Below are 25650 nucleotides of genomic sequence, written 5' to 3' on the forward strand. Positions count from 1 at the left end.
TGTTCATTGAAAACACAGTTATAGTGTTGTTCAGTGAATACACAGTTATAGTTGTTCAGTGAATACACAATTATACCGCTGTTCATTAAATACACAGTTGTTCAGTGAATACACAATTATAGTGTTGTTCAGTAAATACACAGTTATACAGTTGTTCAGTGAATACACAATTATAGTGTTGTTCAGTGAATACACAGTTATACTGTTGTTCAGTGAATACACAGTTAAACTGTTGTTCAGTAAATACATAGTTATACTGTTGTTCAGTGAATACACAATTATACCGTTGTTCAGTAAATACACAGTTGTTCAGTGAATACACAATTATACCGCTGTTCATTAAATACACAGTTGTTCAGTGAATACACAATTATAGTGTTGTTCAGTAAATACACAGTTATACAGTTGTTCAGTGAAGTGTTGTTCATACAGAGTTATACTGTTGTTCAGTGAATACACAGTTATACTGTTGTTCAGTAAATATACAGTTAAACTGTTGTTCAGTAAATACACAGTTATACAGTTGTTAAGTGAATACACAATTATAGTGTTGTTCAGTAAATACAGAGCTATACTGTTGTTCAGTGAATACACAATTATAGTTCAGTTAAATACACATAGTGTTGTTCAGTAAATACACAGTTATACTGTTGTTCAGTGAATACACAATTATAGTGTTGTTCAGTAAATACACAGTTATACAGTTGTTCAGTGAATACACAATTATAGTGTTGTTCAGTAAATACACAGTTATACTGTTGTTCAGTGAATACACAGTTAAACTGTTGTTCAGTATATACACAGTTAAACTGTTGTTCAGTATATACACAGTTAAACTGTTGTTCAGTAAATACACAGTTATACTGTTGTTCAGTGAATACACAGTTATACTGTTGTTCAGTAAATACACAGTTATACAGTTGTTCAGTGAATACACAATTATAGTGTTGTTCAGTGTTTTCAGTGAATACAATACAGAGTTATAATACACAATTATAGTGTTGTTCAGTGAATACACAATTATAGTGTTGTTCAGTAAATACACAGTTAAACAGTTGTTCAGTGAATACACAATTATAGTGTTGTTCAGTTAGTACACAATTATAGTGTTGTTCAGTTAGTACACAATTATAGTGTTGTTTAATGAATGAAGTTAAACAAGACTCACTCTAAACAACGTTACTACGTCATACGATATACTAGTAAACAAAACCAGAAATATCAGAGAAGTAATATACATGTTTAGCGATGTTATAGCTTGTCGAAAGATACAACTCACACGGAGTTGTGAAACCTCAAATATGTAAAGAATCAAAGGCATTCTACCTAGTCGTTTCGTATACCCCATGTTACCAGTAAAGCAATCTCAACTTTTCGCAAACAGTAGTAATTTTAATTAAATAGGTGTCATCTACGTTTATGTAATGTGTTATTCAGCATTTGTTTCTATTTTTCAAAAATAAGTTTCAGAGTACTTCTGATTAGCTTTATATAACTAATCGAAATAAAACCAAACATACAAAACAAATAATACATTCATACCACTAGATTTCTTCCAGAAAATACGAGGTTTGGGGAATCCTTCAGCCATACAGTCCACAGAGATACGGGAGCCATGGACAACGTTCGAGTTGGAAGGTTCCATAGTCCACTGGGGTGGCACTATTTGTAAAAGTAATGAGAAATTCCATAAAGATTATCGGATAATATACATATAACACCAGGAGTCGCTGAAAAAAAGAAAAACTTTAGTTGTAGGTTGCATGTTTCGTTTGTTGCTGTACTGTAGGCTGTCAGTATTGTATCTTGTATGTTAACGTTATAAGCCCACCAGCTTTTTTTTTTTTCTTCGGTTTAATGTTAAGTATAATATTTCGAAATTACACATTGCATTCATAGATAAACCCACCGATAATATCTTTCATAATAATTGTCAAATGTCTTTCAACAATGACCCCCCTCGGTGGGTTAGTGTTAAGTTTGCGGGCTTACATGATTGAAATCAATGATTCAATTCCTTTTGGATACGTCCCCGGCATGGACAGATGGTTAGGGCGCTCGACTCGATCTCTGAGGGTGGAGGGTTCTAATTCCTTTCCCACCAAACATGCTTACCCTTTCAGCCATATGACGTTATAACGTGTTGCTCAATCTCACTGTTCGATTGGTAAAAGAGTAGCCCAAGAGTTGGCGGTGGGTGGCGATAACTATCTTTCTTCCCTCTAGTTTTACCCTGCTCAATTAGGGACGGCTAGCGCAAACAGCTCTCGTGTAGCTTTGAGCGAAATTCAAAAGAAAGAACCCCTTTAGGTACAGCAGATAGCCCAATGTGAATTTGCACTTGAAACAAATAAGTTTTCTATTATGATTATGGGAGTGACCTACTGGTTACCGTTCCGAGTTGCGGATTGAGAGTCAAAGACTCTAGTTACAATACCATTGAATAAGTTTCCCGCTTTCAGCTGTGATGCCGTTATAAGAATAATAGCAGGGACAAACTCTTTGGGGCGTTGGATGCTTCAGTCTGGCTTTCTTTTGGTTGTTAGATCAGAATTAGAAACAACTACGTGTAGACCATAGGGTCATTTAATCCGACTGTTTAGACCACATGCCCATAAAGGATGAAAACTTTCCCTGCAGTTTTATCACTGTTTTAATTATATGACACACAATTTGTATATTTCACAGTTTAATCTAAATAAAGGTGGCCAACTCTAAAAATGAAACTAGAATATGCCGTTTTGTTTTTAAGCATATCCTTCTTCGAAAGTATTGACATTCGTGGAAAAGTTACTAAGGTCACAGTACCTAACTTTAACTACTGACCGAAAGGATGGAAAGGGCAAACAATCGGTAGAACCCTACCACTCATCGTCCACACTATGGACTATCACTTGTATAATGCAACCACAGTTTGAAGTTCTGGAACTAGTCTGTGTTATTGCACAGATTCAAACCAGGTTTACCAGCTCCGAAATCTATAGTTGTACCTAACCCTGTCTCCATACCAGATTATTTAACTTTTACGTATTGGTTTGGTTTGTTCTGAATAATTTCGTGCAAAGCTACACGAGGGCTATCTGTGCTAGCCGTTCACAATTTAGCAGTGTAAGACTAGAGGGAAGGCAGCTAGCCATCACCACTCACCGCCAATTCTTGTGCTACTCTTTTATCAACAAATAGTAGGGTTGATCGTAACATCATAACGCCCCCACGGCTGAAAGGGCGAACATGTTTGGTGTGATTGACTTTTACGTATAACGTTAAGTTATTTGCTATACAAATACTGACTTAGAAACCTGAGCTACACGCGCTGACAATCAGTAAAATGTGTTGACTTCATGAGTCTGAGAGAGATAAATGCTGTTTGAAGACTTTTGCAAAGCATCATGTTTGCAACAAGATAAATTTTAATTTAACAAAAAATGTTTTCAGTTTATAAAACTTTGGTTACAAATAATAGGTGGGATGTAATTTGTCACTGTATTCACGACACATGGTGCGGTTTTATTGCATGAGAAAATAACAAAAAACCTTTGTATTCATAATTGAATCTTAGCTAACACTAATAACAAACTAAACTGCTAGACTAAACTCATTTTATGCATAGTTTTGAGAAAAGTATTTCGGTGTATAATTTTGTGTGTACTGACAGTGTAATTCTGTGTCAGTAGCACGAAATACTCACACCTTCTCTTGAATTAAAAAATTATTATCACGTGACAGTACAAAACCTTATAACCCGAGCGCTTTCGAAACGTGGATCTTCAGTCACCAGTTTGCCCCTGATAAAAAAGGTTCCACGTTTTGAAATCACTCGGGATATAAAGTTTTGTATTCTTGCCTTAAGGTAATTTCATATACAAGATAATAGCGTAGTTCTATGCACGAGCCACGGAACTCCACTTTCACAATCAGGGACGTTAAACCCCTAGGTAGGCCCGGCATGGCCAAGCGTATTAAGGCGTGCGACTCGTAATCTGAGGGTCGCGGATTCGCATTCCCATCGCGCCAAACATGCTCGTCCTTTCAGCCGTGGGGGCGTTATAATGTGACGGTCAATCCCACTATTCGTTGGTAAAAGAGTAGCCCAAGATTTGGCGGTGGGTGGTGATGACTAGCTGCCTTCCCTCTAGTCTTACACTGCTAAATTAGGGACGGCTAGCACAGATAGCCCTCGAGTAGCTTTATGTGAAATTCAAAAAACAAAACAAACCTCTAGGTAGCACTTTCGGACCTGCATGACAGAGAAAAGTTACATAAACTTTTAATTAAATTAACCTCTAAATAAATATTAGTTTTAATATTCTAACATATAGTTTTACAGAATAATTAAAAACAACAACAACTATGACAACAGTTTGTGATAGCAATTTACTCTGCGCGACTTCTTACTTTTCAAATTAAAACTAATATTTATTTAGAGGTTGATTTAATTAATCTGTAAAACTATATATTATAAAATGATCTCTGTGTAATTTTAGTAATTATTTGTGTGTAACACCAAAATTAACCAACATTTGCAAAATAAATTATTTACCATTGACAACCAGGGTTGTCGTTCTGTTGACGGTGGCTGCATTATTCGATGCAAGGCACGTGTAATTTCCACTGTCTGAATACGATACGTTAATGAGCACGAGCAATGATGAATCGTCTAAAGTTTGCACTCGTCTCTTGTTTTCTCTTACAACAGCACCGCCATCTTTCATCCACCTGATTCTGATGGGTGTATCTCCCTTTATTATCGCGCAGACGAGTTTCACTCGCATTCCCTGACTCACAATTTTGGTCTCTGGGAAAAATTCTTCGTCGATAAGGGGCGCCACTTTAGTGAAACAACAACAAAAATAACTGCCACGTTAATTTGCATATTTGAGAAAAAATAAAACTTGCGTCATTTCTTCTTTGGATTATAAAATCAATTCAAAACTGCGTATGCATATGACTTATGGTGATTCATATAAAAGATTATATACCAAGTAGAAGTAAAGTTCTTACAGAATAATATTAAATCAAATTTATAATGGATGATAATGGGCACTTAGTTTATTAAAGAAAAATAATCTTTACCAAATGTTCCCTGTACTGCTTACGAATCTTTCGTCATTATTACAAAGTAGTTTAGAATGTTTAATAAAAATTTTACGATAGAAAGTTATACACTTGTTTTAATTTTTACTTCCATAATAGAATACGGAGCAACAGTCGATTGTCCGGGCATTTGTTAGAACAGAGAAGCGAGAAATAAGAAACATTTCATCAGTTTCCATCTATAGTTTTCATACAAAAACTGTATAGAGATTACAAAATGGTTTGTTTTAGTGCGCATGTGAGAACATCTCTCAAAATCACTTTGAAATACTGAGACAAAACTGAACCTTTTTATTTATGAATAGACATTACGGATTCAGTGGCCGCTTTATTAAGTACATCTGCTCTTTTACGCAAATAGCCAAAGAGCGAATCATGTGGTTGCAACCCAATATATAAAGCATGCAGACATGGTCAAGAGGTTCAGTTGTTGTTCAACCGAACATTAGGATGGGGAAGATGCGTGATCTAAGTGACTGTGACCGTGGAATGACTGCTGGTGCCAGACATAGTTGTTCTTGCATCTCGGAAACTGCTGACCTCCTGGGATTTTCATGCACTACAGTCTTTAGCGCTCATAGAGACTGGTGCGAGAAACAAACAAAAACATTCAGTGAGTGAAAGGTTTTGTGGTCATAAACACCTTATTAATGAGAGAAATCAGAGTAGAATGGTCCAGACTCGTTCAAGCTGACAGGAAGGCACAGATACTCAAATAACCACTCTTTACAACAGTGACTTACAAAACGGCATCTCTGAACGCACGATGCTTCAAGGTACGACAGCAACAGAAGACCGCGCCGGTTCTATTCCTGTTAGCAAAGAACAGTAAAATAAGGAAATACAGGGCACAGGATCATTTAAACTTATGATTGGAAAAACGTTGTCTGGTCCGGCAAATCTCGATTTCTGCTGCGAACTGCAGATGGTAGGGTCAGAAATTGACGGAAAGAGCATGAAACATTGGATTCATCCTGCCTTGTGTTAATGGTACAGGCTGATGATAGTGGTATTATAGTGTGGAGAATGTTTTCATGGCACATACTATGCCCCTTAATGCCAATTCAGCATCATTTGGATGCCACAGCGTACCTGAACATTGTTCCTGAGTATGTACATCCTTTTATGGCCACAGTTTACCTGTTTTCTAATAGCTACTTTCAGCAGAATAACTCGCTATGTCACATAGCACGAATCATCTCAAACTGGTTCTACGAACATAACGGCGATTTCAGTTTCTTCCAATGACCTACACAGTCCACAAATCTTAATCCAATAAAGCTTGCATGTGTGGCCGACAAATCTGCAGGAACTGAGTGATGCTATCGAGTAAGCACGAATCTAAATCCATAAGGAATGTTTCCAACTCCTTTTGAATCCATGCCACGAAGATGTACCTAATAAAGTGGCCACTGAGTGTAAATAAAGATGTACCTGATAAAGTGGCCACTGAGTGTAAATAGTACGTCTCTCTACAGGCATTGATAGAAACTTCATGTTTCTGAAGAATAATCTGTTTCTAAAAGAGTTAATAAGTCACTTAAAAATAAAATTATATTTTTACTAACCTTTGATAATCACATATATCCGTCCTCTTGCTGTGAGCCCTTCTGGACTTTTGGCTATGCATATGTATTCTCCATCGTCAGCTGGCCTTTCCATTTTTCTTACGATTAGAGTGCCATGTGACTCCACTTTTTGGCGATGCGTAAGAGGTAGAGGAGAGCCATCTGTTGACAGATAATTTTATGTTTTATCATTCTAGTTAAAATAATTTTTAACCAGACGTGTTTGAGCAGGTTCCCCGAAAGTGTTCTCTTTTGAGAGAATATAAAACCAAAATTAAGAGTATCAAATATTTTTATTTTTTGCTTTTGAAGTTCATATGTCATGTTGTGTTGTAGCTTACACAATACATAATGCTTCTCGTGATTTGTATCATGTGCACGTATCATTGACTTCACGACAGTACAAATTGCAACGTTAAGCGTTCTTTACATGACGCCATTTTAGTGTCCACTGACCGATTGACAGTCAACATACTACTGCAAGTGGTGTGAGAAATTAGAACAGATGAACTTTCCAGGTGGCTTTCGTGGAAATAACAATAAAAATGAAGGACTGTATTAGTTGGGCTCTGATGAATGGTAGACAGTTTGTTTGTTTTAAGGTATAAAGGCATACAATTGGCTCTGTGAGTTTTGTCCACCGAACTTATAAAACCCCTTTTTCTAGCGGTATACGCCTATAGGCTTGGTACTAAACCACCAGAGCAGAACTGCAGAAATAAACATGCGGGGAAAAGTAACCTAGTTTCTAGAGGGCGTTTTACTATACACTTCAGATATGATCAATTTAATTCAAGTTCTATCACAAAACACACTTTAAAAAAACAACACTACATCACGAAACTTCAAGGCTGAACGAATAAAATTTGTTGTAAATGTCTTTGTTTTGTTAACACATCCTTAGATGATGCTCCTACTTTGTGAATGTGCCGGACATTTCTGTACAACCTAAACGCCACCTGTACTTTATAACTTTCTAAAATACCGATCTAATATAAACAAGTTATGAGAACATTAAGAGTCAAATAACATTTGTAAATTTTCATCCTTTACACGTAGCCAAAAATAGCCATATTCGTATCAACTAACCTCGTTCCCATGTGATACTTTTAATGGGGTAACCGGACACTGCACATCTTAGGGTTACGGTTTCTCCAGACAGGACTGTGACGTTTTCCATCTGACGTATTATTGGTGGTCCATACACATTTATTTTCCCAGCGTGAGTAACACTTTTGACAGCATTGGTTGCTTTACACGTGTATTCGCCGCCATCTTCAACTCTGACATCGCTGATATTTACATAACTAACCACGTGACCATGAGACGTAACAAAGTCACCAATTCTTAAGCGAGAGGTTTCAGGAATTGGAAATCCGTCCAGTTTCCAGGTTATAACGGGAAGAGGATTTCCTGATGCTGAGCACCTGAGTGATAAGCTCATCCCAGGTTTCAACTTTCTTTCAGGAAACGTAACCATCATGGACGGAGCCACCTCTAAATACGTAAAGAAACATTCACACATTTCACACTTCTTGTGTATATAGACAGAATGATCGTTTTCAAAGATGGTAAACATATAAAGTAGCCTAGCAGGAACCATGCAGTTTTTTATTATTATTAATAACACTTAGCTCCAGTAACTATTTTTAAATAGATGGTTTACCATAAATGAGCAAATTTTGACAGAACCTTTTCAAACGCTCAAATGTTTAAATAAATTTCGATTTTACTTATTAGCTCCAAAATTAGGTTTGTTTCTTTTGAATTTTGCGCAAAGCTACTCGAGGGCTATTTACGATAGCCGTCCCTAATTTAGCAGTGTAAGACTAGAGGGAAGGCAGCTAGTCATCACCACCCACCGCCAACTCTTGGGCTACTCTTTTACTAACGAATAGTGTGATTAACCGTAACATTATAACACCCCCACGGCTGAAAGGGCGAGCATGTTTGGTGCGACGGGGATTCTAACCCGCGACCCTCAGATTACGAGAAGAGTGCCTTAACCCACCTGGCCATGTCGGGCTTCAAAAATTAGGAAGTATAAACAGAGGAACATGAAGTGTTTAGAAGAGGAAAAAGGAAAAGCTAGAAAAGTTACTCAAATCATTAAATTTGTCTGAAAATGTAATTTTTTTTTTTAGGCGAAGTGATTAAATGAGTAAAAAAGCAGACGATTTACCCAAATCTCTTAGTTTGTTTAAAAATGTAATGATTTTTTTTCACTACATAATGCAAATACGTGAAATAATCTGAAAGATTTAGTTGTCACGTATCACGTGGCAACTATTTTAAAACTACGTAAGGCAAATTTATTTTTATGACATAACTTAAAAACTTATATCGACGAAAGTGCTACCAAAAATATTTTCCCCATCGAATTAACAATACTTACCTCTATTTCTTCCTCAACCGAAGATATGCCACATTTATAAAGTATGCTGATTACCGCACGACACAAATGAGATATTACCCTAATCAGATACCTCTTATTGCCACTGGTTTGGTTGATTTGTTGTTAAGAGCAAAGTTACATAATGGACTAAGTGTGCTCCCCCATCTCATAGTTGTACTCAAAATGTTCTACTATCTTAGATTCTAGTGTAACTAATTTAAAGGTAAATGGTTTCTGCACATTGTGTAAGCTGTAGAACTCAATTATGTAAAGGTTTTATATGATGTTATTAATACTGTTTCACAAAACCTTACTACATTACTCGCACTATTTTATTAGCGGTGGATCACATATTTCATACACAAATTTTATTAACACTGTTTCACAAAACCTACTACATTACTCGCACTACTTTATTAGCGGTGGATCACATATTTCATACACACTTTTTCTTATTAACACTGTTTCACAAAACCTACTACATTACTCGCACTACTTTAGTAGCGAAGGATTACATATTTCATGCGCACTTTTTGTTATTAATATTGTTTCACAGATCCTTGTGACATTACCTGCACTACTTTATTAGCAAAGGAAGAAATCTTTCACGCGCACCTTTCCAAATATGTGCACGTAATGCCGTTAGATATTTTGATTACTTTTAGTATTCAGAAACATTACTAATATAACACTAGCGTATTTATTTATCATATCACTAACACATTGTTTTATCGTACCTCGTAGCTTTAATTCTGCACTTCCTTGTGTGGATTCTTGACTGTTGTACACAAAACATTGGTACATTCCTTGGTCTTCCCTCTTCACCTTACTGATATACAACACTTCACGGCTCAACAGTCGTATTCTACCGTCTTCAACCAGGGGCTGGTTGTTCTTCTTCCAATGAACACTGTGAACTGGATGTCCAGAAACTGTACAATTCAGTATAGCTGGCTTTCCAATGCGAACTTCTTGGGTTTCCGGTTGAATTTCGGCCAAAATAGGAGCTACATCAAATAAATGAAGTGAATTTTTCGAAAGTAAAGCGAAGTATACTATAAGATAGACGAATACAAGATTATATTTTATATAACAAAGAAACATAATAAAGTGGATGGTGGCAAACTGTTAAAGTTCTTACCAGTTACCATCAGTGTTATCTGTACAGATTTTTCTCCCAAGCTGTTGTTAGCGATACAGACATATTTTCCACTGTCTGTTATTTCCACTTGTTCTATCAACAGAGAACTGTCCACGATGGTTAGTCTAGAACTTGAACTTATCAAGTAATGGTCTCTGTACCATCTGGAAAAATAACATAACAAGAAGTGCAGAGAAAAAAATATAATACCGTTTCATTGTAGGCTTGGCCTTTTAGCTCCATTGAAAAATAGTTTTAATTAGATCGAATTTCTTCTGGGTCAGCAGTTGAATTTAACTAAAAAATTAGTCATTCTTTAACAGGTTCTTGCTTCTCATAAGACAGTTCGATAACTTTAGAAAAGCACAGTCAAATGTTATAGAAAATTAATTAATTTACTTCACAAATGTTTTAAATTTTACAGCAATTTTAGAAATACATCCAATATATATATGCACGCGCAATTTACTGAAGTATACACATAAATTATATGTACGCACGTGTGGTTAAAACACTAAATTAAAGAAATAGGTTTTTACTTATTCGGTGATGGCGTGTGATAGAAACACTTAAGTAAAAATATTAGTTTTACACTTGCATGTGTAATAGAAATATTGAAGTTGAAATGTGAGTTATAACGCATCTCTACGTAACAGTGTCATACCATGACATCTCCACGTAACAGTGTCATATCACAGCATCTCCTCGTAACACTGCTGTAACACAACATCTCCACATAAAAGCTACACCACAACATTTCCACGTAATTTTGTTATGCCACAACATCTCCATGTAACAATCTTAAGCACTGATGGAATCACTTTCACCTTTGTCTATTTCAATAGAATGTAGCACGTGGTCTAGTTACTCAGGGCACATTGTATTTTACCCACCTGTATGTGGGGGCAGGAAAAGCTTGGGAAACACAGGTTAACTCGACGTCCTTTCCTCGTACAGCTTGGATTCTTTGTTGCTGGGTTCTCACTCGAGGCGGCGACACAATATGAGGATCTGGACAGATGTCAACAAATATAACGTAAGAATGTATTCAATGTATTCTTTGACAAATTGTTTAGGCAGAGTATTCATGATGAAACTTTGTAGAATGGACGACAACTGCTTGTTGTGGAGACATAAGTGTAGAGGACGACGTTTCGAAAGTCTTCCGCCTTTCGTTTTCAAGCAGTTGCGGTCCATCAAAGTTTCATCATGGATTCAATGTACTTATTCAATTAGAGCTTTGAACCAGAAACCATCGACATGATCTTAACGATGAAGTAGAAACAGAATGCTACACTATGCCGGTATATCTGTCAATTTTAACTTTTACTGCTATGGAACATCTGTGTTTTCTAAACATTTTTACTGGAATGAAATCTAAGCTGAGCGGAAATCAAACCACACATTTACTCTAGCCAGTAGAAGAAGTGAACCTTGGATAACTCACTCCAGTTTCATGTTTTGGTAAATGACAGACGTTTAAGCCTAAAACACGTTTGTTTAACTTCTAAGTTGCTCCGAAATATATTTTCATGGTTATTTTAAAGTGACTGGATGAAAGGGCGCCCCCACTAAATTTTCCTGAAATTAAATACTGTTGGAACACTTACTCACACATCTTGAAGTTTGTAATTCTTCAAATCCACAAATGGATTTAGATATGACCCTCTACAAACATCTATATTAAAACAGATTATATTAAAAACGTCAAATTTTCAAATTATCAGAGAAAACTTTTATCAACAGCTGTCGTCTTCCTGAGAAGCGTGTTGAAAATACATGGCTGTACTGGAGCTCATATTACCCCTCATAACCCTTTGGGCTGGAGCTCATATTACCCCTCATAACTCTTTGGGCTGGAGCTCATATTACCCCTCATAACTCTTTGGGCTGGAGCTCATATTACCCCTCATAACTCTTTGGGCTAGAGCTCATATTACCTCTCATAACTCTTTGGGCTGGAGCTCATATTACCCCTCATAACTCTTTGGGCTGGAGCTCATATTACCCCTCATAACTCTTTGGGCTGGAGCTCATATTACCCCTCATAACTCTTTGGGATTTGCAACTCAACAACAGTAACGCGTATCACTTAGTGGGATTTAATATTTTAAGCCCGTAATTCGTATTGAAATCGATACAGCGATCTCTTAAGACTTTCTAAGTATACCGCTTGGGTTTATAGTTAAAATGAGCTCCAGAAATTTCAGGAATTCCTTCATTCATTTTATATACAACTAGCTATAGTTTTATAAGCCCGCTCTGTCTCGTAATAGTATATTTTGCTCATCGTAAAGGACACAATGTATCGGTTTTCATTGAACTTTCAGAAGAAATATACTTACTAAAACGTATTTAAACTACTTGAAGATAATGTACCAGAATGATCGATGCACAAAGCACGTGTTCATGCACATACCGCTATCAAGTGGCTCGAGGTAGGCCTAAAGGTTTGTGACGCTAAAAGTCAAATTTCGATACGCGAGGTGGGTATAGAAAAAACAACCATTATGTAGCTTTGTGTTCAACTACAAAGATACACGGTAATAAATCATAAAGATACCGATGTGTATGTTTGTCCCCAAAGGGGTTTTGTTGGTCATGACTAGCCGCCTTCCCTCTAATCTTACACTGCTAAATTAAGGACTGCTAGCGCAGATACCCCTCGAGTAGCTTTGCGCGAAATTCAAAAACAAACAAACAAACAGTCTCTCAAGCTCATCGCTTAGCCAGAAAGGCATTGTTCCGAGAAACCGCTCCTCTACGTGTGGTTCTGAATACATAATACCCGTGTATTCTCTAATTGTGCTAATTGGTTGTTTTTATGTTAATCTATGTGTGATAAGTGAGAGATAATAATTCTCCCCTTCCCTTCCACCAGTGGCTCAACAGTACGTATGATAGCCTATAACATTAAAAACCGGGTTTAGATACCCGTGGTGGTCACAGCATAATTAATCAGTTGTGTAGTTTACGTTTAACAGCAAACGAATAAATTAAACAGTATAAACAAATAGTGTTTTTATCACGTAATGAGGATTTATAAAAATATTATGACCCTCAACTAAAATCTTGCTAAGAATTGTAAAAACAATATTAATAACACCAATGACGCCCCCCCTCTCCTCAGTTGGCCCGGCATAGCCAGATGATTAGGACGCTTGACTCATTTTCTGAGAGTCGCAGGTTCGAATCCTTGTCGCACCAAACGTGCTCGCTTTTTCAGCCGTGGGAGCACTATAATGTGACGGCCAACCCCACTATTCGTTGGTAAAAGAGTAGCTTGAGAGTTGGCGGTGGGTGGTGATTATTAGCGATCTTCCTTATAGACTTACACTGCTAAATTAGGGACGGCTAGCGCAGATATTCCTCGAGTAGCTTTGCGCGAAATACAAAAAAAACAAAAACAAAAAACATCTTATAGCAAAGCCACATCGGGCTATCTGCTGTGTCCACCGATGATAAAACGTTTGCTGAATTTTTTTAAATATTATCCACAGAAGAAAGGTCGTTTCTTCCGAACTTATTGTTAACTTTGTAATTTTGTTTATAAACAAGAGAACAAACTTAATAATAACATAGGGACGGCTAGCGACGTAGCTCTCGTGTAGCTTTGCGCGAAATTCTAAAACAAACAAAGAAAAATATAATCCTTTTCTCAGCTGCTCAGCCATATGTCTGAAGGCTTATGACGCAAAAAAACCAAAAAAAAACCACAAAATACAAACTAGATTTTGAGACGCGTGGTGGCCACAGAACGGTTATCTCATGGAGTAGCTTTGTGTTTAATGACAAACAAACGAAACTACTTTTAATGGGGCCGTTTTGCCGCTGAAATTCCAATACTTACTGTCTCTTGTATATTAACAGTGTATCTGATCGAAAGACATATTTAGTGGTAACGTTGAAAGTACCTTATATCATATACCACGTTCCTGTTGACAATCAGATAACCTTAGGGACAGGGAAAACCTTTATAATTCACACAAACAATCCATAGTGTGACAATAACGTTTGTATTTAATGTGAAGTTTTAGTGTAAGCGCTCTTAGTTAGTTTGTTTGTGTATTTTAGAGCAAGGCCATTTTGAGCTATCTGCTATATCTTCCAACAGAAATTGTGCCCAAGGCTTTAGTCTTATAAATCCGTAGACTTACCGCTGTTCCACGAATGGGGAACATCTATTTAGTTGAAATAACTTAAATCGTAAATTAGAGTGCGAGAAACAGTAACTCCAAATGGGGCCAATAGGCGGCGTTATCAGAGAAGTACACCGTCTTATAACGATTATTACAAGATTCCAGACTAGCAGGAAGCATGATTTGATGACATCAGAGTAATTCTGTACCTTATCGTCAGATGGCAGTACTATCACGTAGTTCATGATGCACGCGCATTATACCATTAGTGTTTAATGTACACTATATTTACTATTGTAACCACAAACGTTTGGTATTTTGTTATACACTACACAACGTGAAGTCATTCCACTTAATGTAGGAAACCAGTCTGCTGTTAAAAAAATAGGATTACTTTATAATATTCATATTTATGTTTGACGTTTGCAACTGATTCATTCGGAAAGTGTTAATGGTAAACAGTAGAATGACGACAACAACAACAACAAACTTACAGTTGTTGCTTTACCCTAACATTTAGTGTTTATTTAGCTATCTTTAATGTACTTTATCGTTTTATTCTGTATTTTATTTAGACATGATAAAATCTTGTACGTAATAATTTACCATGCTCAATAAAGTTTGCTGAAGATGGAATAGTTATATTCCGTAACGTTTCAGAATATAATTAATATGTAACTACGACGCTATGAAACCGTTACTTCAAAACTATCACGTCACCATTTTGATTATTGAAGTACCAGTACTATGTTCATAACTAATAGTTTGATTTGGTTTGTTTTGAATTTCGCACAAAGCTACACAAGGGCTATCTGTGCTAGCCGTCCCTAATTTAGCAGTGTAAGACTAGAGGGAAGGCAGCTAGTCATCACCACCCACTGCCAACTCTTGGGCTACTCTTGTAACAACGAATAGTGGGATTCAGCGTAACATTATAACGCTCCCACGGTTGAAAAAGCGAGCATATTTGATGTAACGGGGATTCAAGTTCACGATCCTCGGACTACGAATCGAGTGCTTTAACCACCTGGCCATGCCGGGCCTCTCATAACTAAGAGTATGATGACCTGATGATTCTGGACCAGTAGTATTATGATAGTAAAGCGCAAACGTATAACTGATAAGTTACAGTTCTAATAACTCTGTAGTACTTACAGCTGTAGCACTTCCAGATATACCAACTGACCGCTCAGTTAAGAAGAGTAACCACAATAACTAGAGGAACGTCAGGAAGTGTTATGCAGACAGTAAATGTGAACTTTCTGACTCTGATTGAATTGCAAGAAAAAATAACAGTGTACTAAAATATAGTAAAGACTAAGATTTATCGACAAAATAATTAACAGTAAGTGAGTGCATTTAACAATGCTACAGAACTTTACTCGAGATCTGATTCCAGAATCTGTTGCAGGTTAAGACTTGATTGTTACAGATGAAGAAATCATTGCATTATATACATGATTCTACAATGTCGTCTGAGTATAAATGTGCTAAAGGTATAACCTAACCTGGTATTACATAAGGCTTACCACTAGACAGCAATCGTTCGCAATATATATATGAAAACAATTGAAAATGGATAAAAAATACATAACTAGCGAGTAAGAAATTAATTATATTTTTGACCAAAGATGTATTTCCAAAACTACATACACACAACTGGAAACGTGTATCTCAGAAAAACAATGTGAATCCTAGGCGAACTATAAAAATAAGGTTACTAAACTAAATAGAAAAAACAAACACGAGGGTATTCTTCATTAACCAAGTAGCTACCACGGTGATCTAATTAACTTTGACTGTGTAGACAACCTGTCAAGCTTAAACTAATCTACAATATTATTTCAAACTTCTAACATCAGCCTTTGTGTATAATAACCATACACAATGAAGTTTATATGGGAAGAATTTTGTTTTGTCTGATGATTGGAAAAGTGTAACAGCCGGTGCCATCAGCAGCACGCAAATCTATATTTCTGTTCCCTTTTAAGTACAATCGACCTACACAACAAGCACAAAATAGTTCCACCGTCTAGGTGGATAAATTAGCGATGTTTATCCGGTCTGCGGGGAAGCACATTTACAGGGGTCACAATATAATGTGTACAGTTTTTTGACACAGCAGAAAGAAGTTTTGTAAACGTTATGGTTTATTAATTTGTCTACTATTTAATAGCTTTACTTAAAAGTAGCATGTCTCTATATTAATTATTCAGGTATTGAAATAATTAATTTTTATAAAAACATTTAATTTAGTCCATGTCACACCAATTATCGCATTAATTACTCGCAATATCATTGATTTGTAAGGTGCAGAAAGCCTTAGTTTGTTTTGAATTTCGCGCAAAGCTACATGAGAGTTACCTGCATTGGCAGTCCCTAATTCAGCAATGAAAGACTAGAAGGAAGACAGCTAGTCATTAACACCCACCATAAACTCTTGCGCTACTCTTTTACGAACGTATTGTGGGATTGACCATAACGCCCACACGACTGAAAGGACGAGTATGTTTTGTGCGACGGGGATTCGAACCTGCGACCCTCGAACTGTGTGTCAAGCACCTTAACCACATTGTCTTACTACAGGAGCATTACGTTTACTTACACGCTATGTATGATTTATATTATGATAAGATTGATTAATAATTTTATTCAACAAAATGTTTTATAGTCAGTTACGGGTTTATATTAATAATAGTGTGTAACAGCATGTTAATTATACCTTGCTTACTGTACGCAATTGGCGACGAGGCATTTTACTCAAAAATGTAGCCTAATGATCTCTTGTACTGAGTGAATATCCTTGTAGCAAGAGGTGTACAACAAACAACAAATGAATTGAAATGTAATGACACGTAACTCTTCCTGGATATTCGGGTTAAACACGCCAGGTCAATAGACCTCTATAGTTTACACACAATATGAACTAACGACAGGAAACAGAGGATATTCACTCAGGGTCAGCCTCTCCCACAAGAGTAACATCCGGTATTTTGAGTGCAATTTGTATAATACGGCTGCATAACGGTTCGAACCCAGATCCACTCAATTCGCAATCAGGCACGCTAACCGCAAGGCCACGCTTGGATCTAATTTAACTGAAAGAGTTTTGAAAAGTAATGCCAAAAAGCCGTTACCATATTGTCTATGAACGAAGAATATCTTTTCTTCATACGCTCACTGCACGATTTTCGTTTAGAAACAGTAAAGTTCAAACTGTTTTAAATCGTTTAACCTGTTGACTGAGAAGTATTTCAGCTGCTACGGCAACTCCGAACCAAGTTCAAAATACAACTCTAATGCTTCTTCATTTTGTAACCTTTTTCGTGACGCCATATTGGATCGAAAGTGAAACAATTTGTAAGTAGATCAAATGCATGTATGGTGCTTACATCTAGCGTTGAAGTTATGTATTACTGAGAACGAATTAACTCGTCCGTGGCACTGTGTTACCGATCGGCTTGGACGAGTTATCTCGTCTACGGCACTGAACAGCTTAAGACTAGAAGATTTGAGAAAATGAAGATCATTTTTACATCTTAAGTAACTCATCTTATTATAATCAAACTAGACATTTAAATCAATAGCGTCAAAAAGTCTAACAAAAATAATCGCTATCCAGTGGACTCGTTTCAATGGTATTTATTCTTTAGACTAAAGTATGTTTAACATTTCACAACGCTTCGTAAAACCAAACTCTCACTGTTGTTTCCAATCTACATGTGAATAAGTTATCAAATATGAGATAACTGGTGCTGCTTGGCTCTTTGTTGTTCTGATTAATAAATAAACTAATGCTTTATTTTGCTACAAAACCATTGGGCTGGATTTCTATTTTTAACTTCAAATACATTGAAGGTAATTTATATATTTATTAACAGTTAACTAGAAGCTAACAATAAATTCATTAACAGTAGACAAAACCTACAAAAATACTTAGTATTCAACATTATTAAACGTCTTAATATGTTACGTACAGTGTGTTGCTTCATACAAAAATTTATTCTCTTAACTAAGAGGGGTTCGATTCCCCTATGGGGATTTAGCGGATAGCCTGGTGTGGCTTTGCTCTAAAAAAACACACTCACTTAACTAAGAAGTACAGTTTTGCAATGTCAACCAACAAAAAATATTTAATTTTCGGTTTATGTTAACCGTATTTTTTATTGTTGACTTATATTTGTATATATCCTAAAATTTAACAGTAATTATAATTGAGCAACAAAAGGTAAACTTGAGATAACGTTCTCCAAAATTCGACCAACGTTTATGTATTAAGTTGATCTAATGTTTCGCAAAAACACTTAATATCTTTGTACAATAATGACTTCTAATAAGAACAAATTTCCCATACCGCTCGACCAATGTTATTTTTCTGTTCAACCTTTTTACCATAAGAATATATTTACAACAGAATACCGAATTTCTCTTTAGATTTCGTCAGTTTTTATTAATATAATTGGTTACAATACTTAGCGTATTTTCAAACATAATTATTAATTTGGCACTATGGAAATTAGTTTGCATTTATCATTATTGTTAACTGGAAACTAAGAAAGTTAATTGGCATTGCTAGTATCTTTCACGCTGACCGAAGGGTGTAAGTTCGTTTTTTGTTTTGTTTTATGAATTTCGCACAAAGCTACTCGAGGGCTATCTGTGCTAGCCGTCCCTAATTTAGCAGTGTAAGATTAGAGGGAAGGCAGCTAGTCATCACCACCCACCGCCAACTCTTGGGCTACTCTTTTACCAATGAATAGTGGGATTGATCGTCACATTATAACGCCCCCACGGCTGGGAGTGTGAGCATGTTTAGCGCGACGCGGGCGCGAACTCGCGACCCTCAGATTACGAGTCGCACGCCTTACGCGCTTGGCCATGCCAGGCCTTCCGAAGGGTGTAAGATATAACCAAAAGTAAAACGAAAGATACTGTGATTAACATCTAACTAATATCACGTATTTCCAGTAATAACAGAAATTAGACACCAAGAATACGTGATGAAAGTTGAAGATTTAATTTCATTAAAAAAACAGATGAAACAAATCGTCACATTTTTGATCTGTAAGCACAACCTAGTGTTATTCATTCCGTGTCCGAGTACTAGCTCGCGAGCCGTATATTTTTTAATTCACTTAAAACTCATGCATGACTCGATGTTTTCTAATCATTAAATGTCCAAGTTTCTAAGTGTGTTGATTCATGATATTAAGGGCGGCTGGTAAGTTTACTGATAAAACTGACTTCACTAATATACTCGTTGCTTTTCAGTTTCGAATTATAGTTAACTACCTTTAGATCGTGAGTTATTAATAATTGTGTTATGATTATTATTATAATATTATGTTTTTCAGATTCAGGTTTAGGTTTATCAGACTCTGACGTTTCGGAAAGCTTTTGACCAGATGACAATCCTCCGCTGGTACAGCGATAAGTCTACGGATTTACAAGACTAAAATTAGGGGCTCGATTCCCCTCGGTGGACTCAGCAAATAGCTCGATGTGGCTTTGCTATAAGAAAACATACACTCACATACGAGATAACAGCTGCTGAGAACTGCGTTTGGCAACACGTGTTTAACACAATTCATTTTGTTCGGTGATCAATTTCCTTGTTGTAAAATGATTACCCAATTTAACTGTTAGTGTCTAGATCTATCGTTCTCACATATTAAAATGTTCACAATTCAAAACTAATTTTAAGCTTTAAGTGTGAGATCTAACAAAAAAAAATTCAACACTTACCTATAATTAATTAAAATAAATACCAGTTTACATATAATGTATATTCCTATCAAGAAAACGAGCTAACAGAATTACTGTACAAAACATGCCATTGGATAAATATATATGTAAAAACGGCTGGTTTTGGTTGAGAATTTTTTTTTTTTTTTTTTTTATGTAGAGGAGCGAACAACGTTTCGACCTTCTTCGGTCAGCTTCACAAAGAAAGAAAGAGGTAACTGACCAATAGCTGACCACATGTTTGAAGGGGTTGTGTAACTGAGTGTAAGAATGTAGAGGGCGTACTTAGATGTTTGATTATATTTATTAATATAGGTATAAAGGTGTTCCTTTGTGTTGGTTTATTTTGGGCTTGAGTTGTTGTATAAATAAGTCTTCTTTAATTTTGCGTTTGTTTATGTTTGTTTCTTTATTTAGAATTTGGGTGTTTTCTATGGTTATGTTGTGTTTATTTGAGTTGCAGTGTTCGAAAACGTGTGAAGGTGACTTTTTGTATTCTTTGAATCTGGTTTCCATTTTTTTGCTTGTTTCTCCAATATAGAAGTCGTGGCAGTTGTCACATTGTATTTTATGAATAATGTTGGTGTGGTGTTTGTCAGTGTAGTTCTTACATAGAAAAAGACTTTAGTTTTGTGCCTGGTTTTATCTCAGAATATCACGATATTTGTTCTTATTTTGTCCTAACATATGACAATTGTCACTCTACACTTGCAGCCAGTTTTATCTCAGAATATGATTGACCAAGTAAAACAGGATAACTGTTTTCTTTCATAACATGTGCTACCATAATTTAGCAAAACGAACAAGTATTTGTCTCACTGTAGCAGTAAAGGTCTTACGTAATCCAAACAAACAGTGGGTGGATCGGAACTCAAAAGTTAGTATGTAAAGACTGTGACTAGTTTTAATTAGTCTAGTCTATCAGTTGAAAATTAACGACAGCGTATGGTAATCCTGAAACAAAAGAAATATCTGTATACTGATTATCGCTTTACCGATAAGAATCAGCCTTGTGTATAGGTAAAGGTAACCCTAGCGTCAACAACAAGATTCGTATATAAACAACCTGCCACGTCTAAAATATGGACTACGTTACCAAGAATAAAAGTTTATACAAAGACATTAGCTACATCACTTTGATAGCCTGTGTTTACTAAGGATTTTCGCAAATGGATTATTAACAATCAGTCCTGAGCAATAATGATAATAGTTCACTTGGTAAGTTTATTTTATCTTGTTTGTTTCGTTTATTGCATTTTTCAAACTTCAAATATACAAAACTTTTGTAAAAAATCAAACTTACTTTCACATATAGGAAACTTACCTTGTGTCGTACTGACATTATTTCTTTTACTAGTTAAATACAGTTAAAGTGGGTGTCTCGCGATTAAGCCTTGTTGGCATGGATATAATTTGGGATACCGTATCTTTTTACCCTCGTACCATCACCTTGTTTAATGTTTGAAATGCTTATATGTTAACACTTGTTCTTCTTTCACTTGAGAAAAACAATGATGCGGAGGTAATAACGCCTGCGCTCTAAGAAGAATAACGTTACTGTTTGTGTGTATATAATTTCATATTCTCTTACAATCTAGGATCTAGATATTACAGAACAGGTGAAGAATTTAAATCTCCCCTTCTATAAACGGAAGCAACTTCCGAAGCTCTTTGCACTCGTCGTTTGAGGTGATCTTTCGTTTCGTAAATAAATATTTATTTTCATTCGTTTAACGTTGTATTCAGTCTCTTCTTCAATGCATTCAAGTCAAATTTTCGGCTTTGAATCCATGATTTAAATATATCCTGACCATTCCTCCTGTTATTTGCGGCCTCTATACGTAAATTAATGAACCAGAGATTACCACATAGTACACAAGAATAAATTTATTATCGATAATCTTGTTATGGAGTCGAACAATCGAACTTTAACAATCAATCTTACTATTTTAATTTCTCGTAAAAGAAGCCGAAAGTCGTCTGGTGGGGGTCACTGTTTCAACCACTCGCACCACTGTACAGTAGTGTATTGTCTGTCAGTCACTCAGTAGACAGTAAAATGACGTCAATATTGGAGGCCTAACATTGCAGTTTGTACTGTCGTGAAGTCAGTAGAACGTGCGCATGCCATAAATCACGAGAAGAATTATACACTCTGCAAATAAGCTACAACACAGACTGAAATATGAACTTCAAAAGCAAGAAATATTTGTTTATTTTAATTTTGATTTTATTCACTCTTGAAACAGAAAACTTACGAAGATTCTGCGGTAGTACATCTAGTTAGAGCAAATATTATCATATCTCTGAAAGTTATTACTGTGAAGAGAAAATGATCGACTTCTTACTAGCTGTCATTTTTATAAACTGATTTTGAACAAATGGACTGTTGACAGTCAACATTCTTTAAAGTAAAGAATCTTACCTTTGACAACAAGTCGTCCTACGTCTGTACTAAAAGTTATATCAGACGTCAAGCGGTGACGAACGTGACATCTGTAACCAGCTAATCCATCTTTCGATGTGACATCCCTTATATGTAGTTCACCATTCGGCAATACGCTGTACCTACCACCTAGTAATCATTTTTTAAACATATTAATTTTCAGAAACAAAAACTTAGAAGCGCGTTTTAGAATATAAAGAATAATGGAATTTTATTTAAACTCTAAATCACATCGAATTTTTTGTCACGAATTTAATACATAGAAAATCACGCGATCTCAACACAGATTTGTGTTGGTTTTTTCCTTAAACTTTTTTGCATGAAAAGTGTTACATGAACGTACTAAATCGATTCCCATTTGTTTTACAAATTTTCCACTATAACGTCAGATTCATCGACAAAATTATCCCTCTATTCTATATATTGTACAGTTACATTGTAGTTCAAGAAAACCTTTAATGGAAAAAGTTCTTTTCAGTTTTGTTTTGCTTTTCTTTTTGTGTTTAGATGATAACGAAAATAACAAAAAGGTTTAAGTATGATTAAATACCATTCGACGAGTCCAGAATCACGTGTATAAATGTAAATAGTAAGTTAGGCTTAAAGCACATTAATTACATACAGTAACAATCAAAGAATAGTTTGCTCTTAACAGTATACGTTTAACATCTACGTTGAATATTTTCCAAGTTTCAAAAACAGAGAGGAACGAAATGCGATATCACCTTTGTTTTTTTAATGTCTCTGAAACGTCTTACCAATCTATAAACAGTTTCTGAACGTTTGTGCTTCTCAGAAAGGTTTTAATGAACGTTATTTGATCATCTTAGGACACTTGATTAATCGAGTGATGTTTACAAAGCTGAGCCGACGGATAGAGCGAATAATTGATATCATTCAAATACACGAGACGACCACGCGCTGTAGAGATAACATACAGCTCTTCAAGTGTCTCTAAACTTTACTCACGCAAGTGCTCAAGAAGTTTCTTTGAAACTGTTACCATGCACAACGAAAGAAAGCTAAAGCAAGGAAGATAATTACAAAAAAAAATGTTTTTTGTGTCAAACGACGCCATATTCTAACTCTGTGAAATAACTATAAATGATCGAGACAGCACACGAACTAAACCAAAATATATTTCATAAGAATAAGTTCCGTAAAAGATAATAAGACACGTTTCAAAAAAAAGAAAACAACAAAATAGTTGGCATTTTTAACGTATCACAATTAGTTATAAAACGTTTTCCGTTAATTATCAAACTCACGACCATGGTAGGTTTTCGTTCAGTAACCATGGTAACGCTTCTGGGCGGAATCACATTTCTAAAGGGAAAGATGATTTTAACCGAGAATTTTCGCGACAGGATAAAGCTTGATTCTAGGTTGGGATGTTGGTTCTATCTTCACAAGAATCAATAGTCTTAGCCTGCGGTGGGCGGAAAAATGAAAGAACATTGGCGTATAAAGATAATGACAGTAATAATGGCGCTGACAAAGAAACACCGACAGCTATGACGTTGAAATCCCTCGTGGATAACCGTTCCTTATAATAAGTACGATTTAGTCAGTCACCCAACACCTAATGACAACTTTTTATAGTTTCATTACTTTAGTTTCGATATGTTAATAAGTTCTGGTGGTCTGAAGGATTACATGCCTTATTTTTAGTGGGTTTTTTTTGTAGTAATAATTACTGTTAGAAACAAAACTATACCTAGTCTCAGAACACAATCGATATATGTGTAACAGAACAAAGATTACGTTACATATATAGATTACAGTAATTTTCGAGCAATAAATAGAGAATGAGTGAACAATGGATGAAAGTCTGTTAACCTTTTAATACAGAATACACACAGTATCTTATCAAAAGTATTAGTACAGAATAAACCAAGAAAACAGAAATGAATGAATACCTGTTAACCTTTTAATACAGAATACACACAGTATCTTATCAAAAGTATTAGTACAGAATAAACCAAGAAAACAGAAATGAATGAATACCTGTTAACCTTTTAATACAGAATACACACAGTATCTTATCAAAAGTATTAGTACAGAATAAACCAAGAAAAGAGAAATGGATGAATGTCTGTTAACCTTCAATACCGAATACACACAATATATCATCAAAAGTATCAGTACAGAATAAACCAAGAAAAGAGAAATGGATGAATGTCTGTTAAACTTTAATACCGAATACACACAATATCTTATGAAAAGTATTAGTACAGAATAAACCAAGAAAACAGAAATGAATGAATACCTGTTAACCTTTTAATACAGAATACACACAGTATCTTATCAAAAGTATTAGTACAGAATAAACCAAGAAAAGAGAAATGGATGAATGTCTGTTAACCTTCAATACCGAATACACACAATATATCATCAAAAGTATCAGTACAGAATAAACCAAGAAAAGAGAAATGGATGAATACCTGTTAACCTTTTAATACAGAATACACACAGTATCTTATCAAAGTATTAGTACAGAATAAACCAAGAAAAGAGAAATGGATGAATGTCTGTTAAACTTTAATACCGAATACACACAGTATCTTATCAAAAGTATTAGTACAGAATAAACAAAGAAAAGAGAAATGGATGAATGTCTGTTAACCTTCAATACCGAATACACACAATATATCATCAAAAGTATCAGTACAGAATAAAACAAGGATTTAGTCAAAATTAACCGTGCCTTGCAAAGCGACCGAGAAACATGTAGTTTTTATGTTACACATTTAACTATAGCATTTCACCACTAAATAAAAGTTAAATCATTTTACGGAGTATTGAATTTCAGCCTTATACACGCATTGGCTGAACGAAGTAGCACCCGCCGCTGTAAGGGCTGTAGACGTTTTGAAACCAAATACAGTGGAGCGCCATTAAGTAAGTTAGCAACTTACCTGGACAGTTTTAGTATCACTAAGCTCAAATGAATTGTTTGTTTATTTCAAAACTTTTACGCAAAGCTCGTTAAGGGCTCTCTATCTATGCGTAGCCGTACCTTCTTTAGGACTGATAATTTACACGAAAAGTATCTACTCAATATCACACACCGCCAACTTTAGGGCTAATCTCGTTTCGCCGAACAGTGCAATTTGACAGTC

The 25650-nt window shown here is 35.6% G+C and overlaps 1 protein-coding gene across 1 annotated transcript in view; it reads right to left on the reverse strand.

The window, feature by feature from the left end:
• LOC143224028 (cell adhesion molecule Dscam1-like) overlaps window positions 1–25650 on the reverse strand; it is an 84478-nt gene that overhangs the window by 30786 nt on the left and 28042 nt on the right. Inside the window, exons 4-11 of the mRNA XM_076452490.1 lie at window positions 22508–22657; window positions 11092–11209; window positions 10199–10362; window positions 9795–10064; window positions 7752–8159; window positions 6663–6824; window positions 4541–4828; window positions 1543–1662 (exon numbers count right to left, since the gene is read on the reverse strand). Of these exons, the coding sequence (XP_076308605.1) occupies window positions 1543–1662; window positions 4541–4828; window positions 6663–6824; window positions 7752–8159; window positions 9795–10064; window positions 10199–10362; window positions 11092–11209; window positions 22508–22657 (1680 nt within the window). The remainder of the gene's footprint in view (window positions 1–1542; window positions 1663–4540; window positions 4829–6662; window positions 6825–7751; window positions 8160–9794; window positions 10065–10198; window positions 10363–11091; window positions 11210–22507; window positions 22658–25650) is intronic.

Source organism: Tachypleus tridentatus, chromosome 8, assembly GCF_004210375.1.
Source record: "Tachypleus tridentatus isolate NWPU-2018 chromosome 8, ASM421037v1, whole genome shotgun sequence".
NCBI lineage: Eukaryota > Metazoa > Arthropoda > Merostomata > Xiphosura > Limulidae > Tachypleus > Tachypleus tridentatus.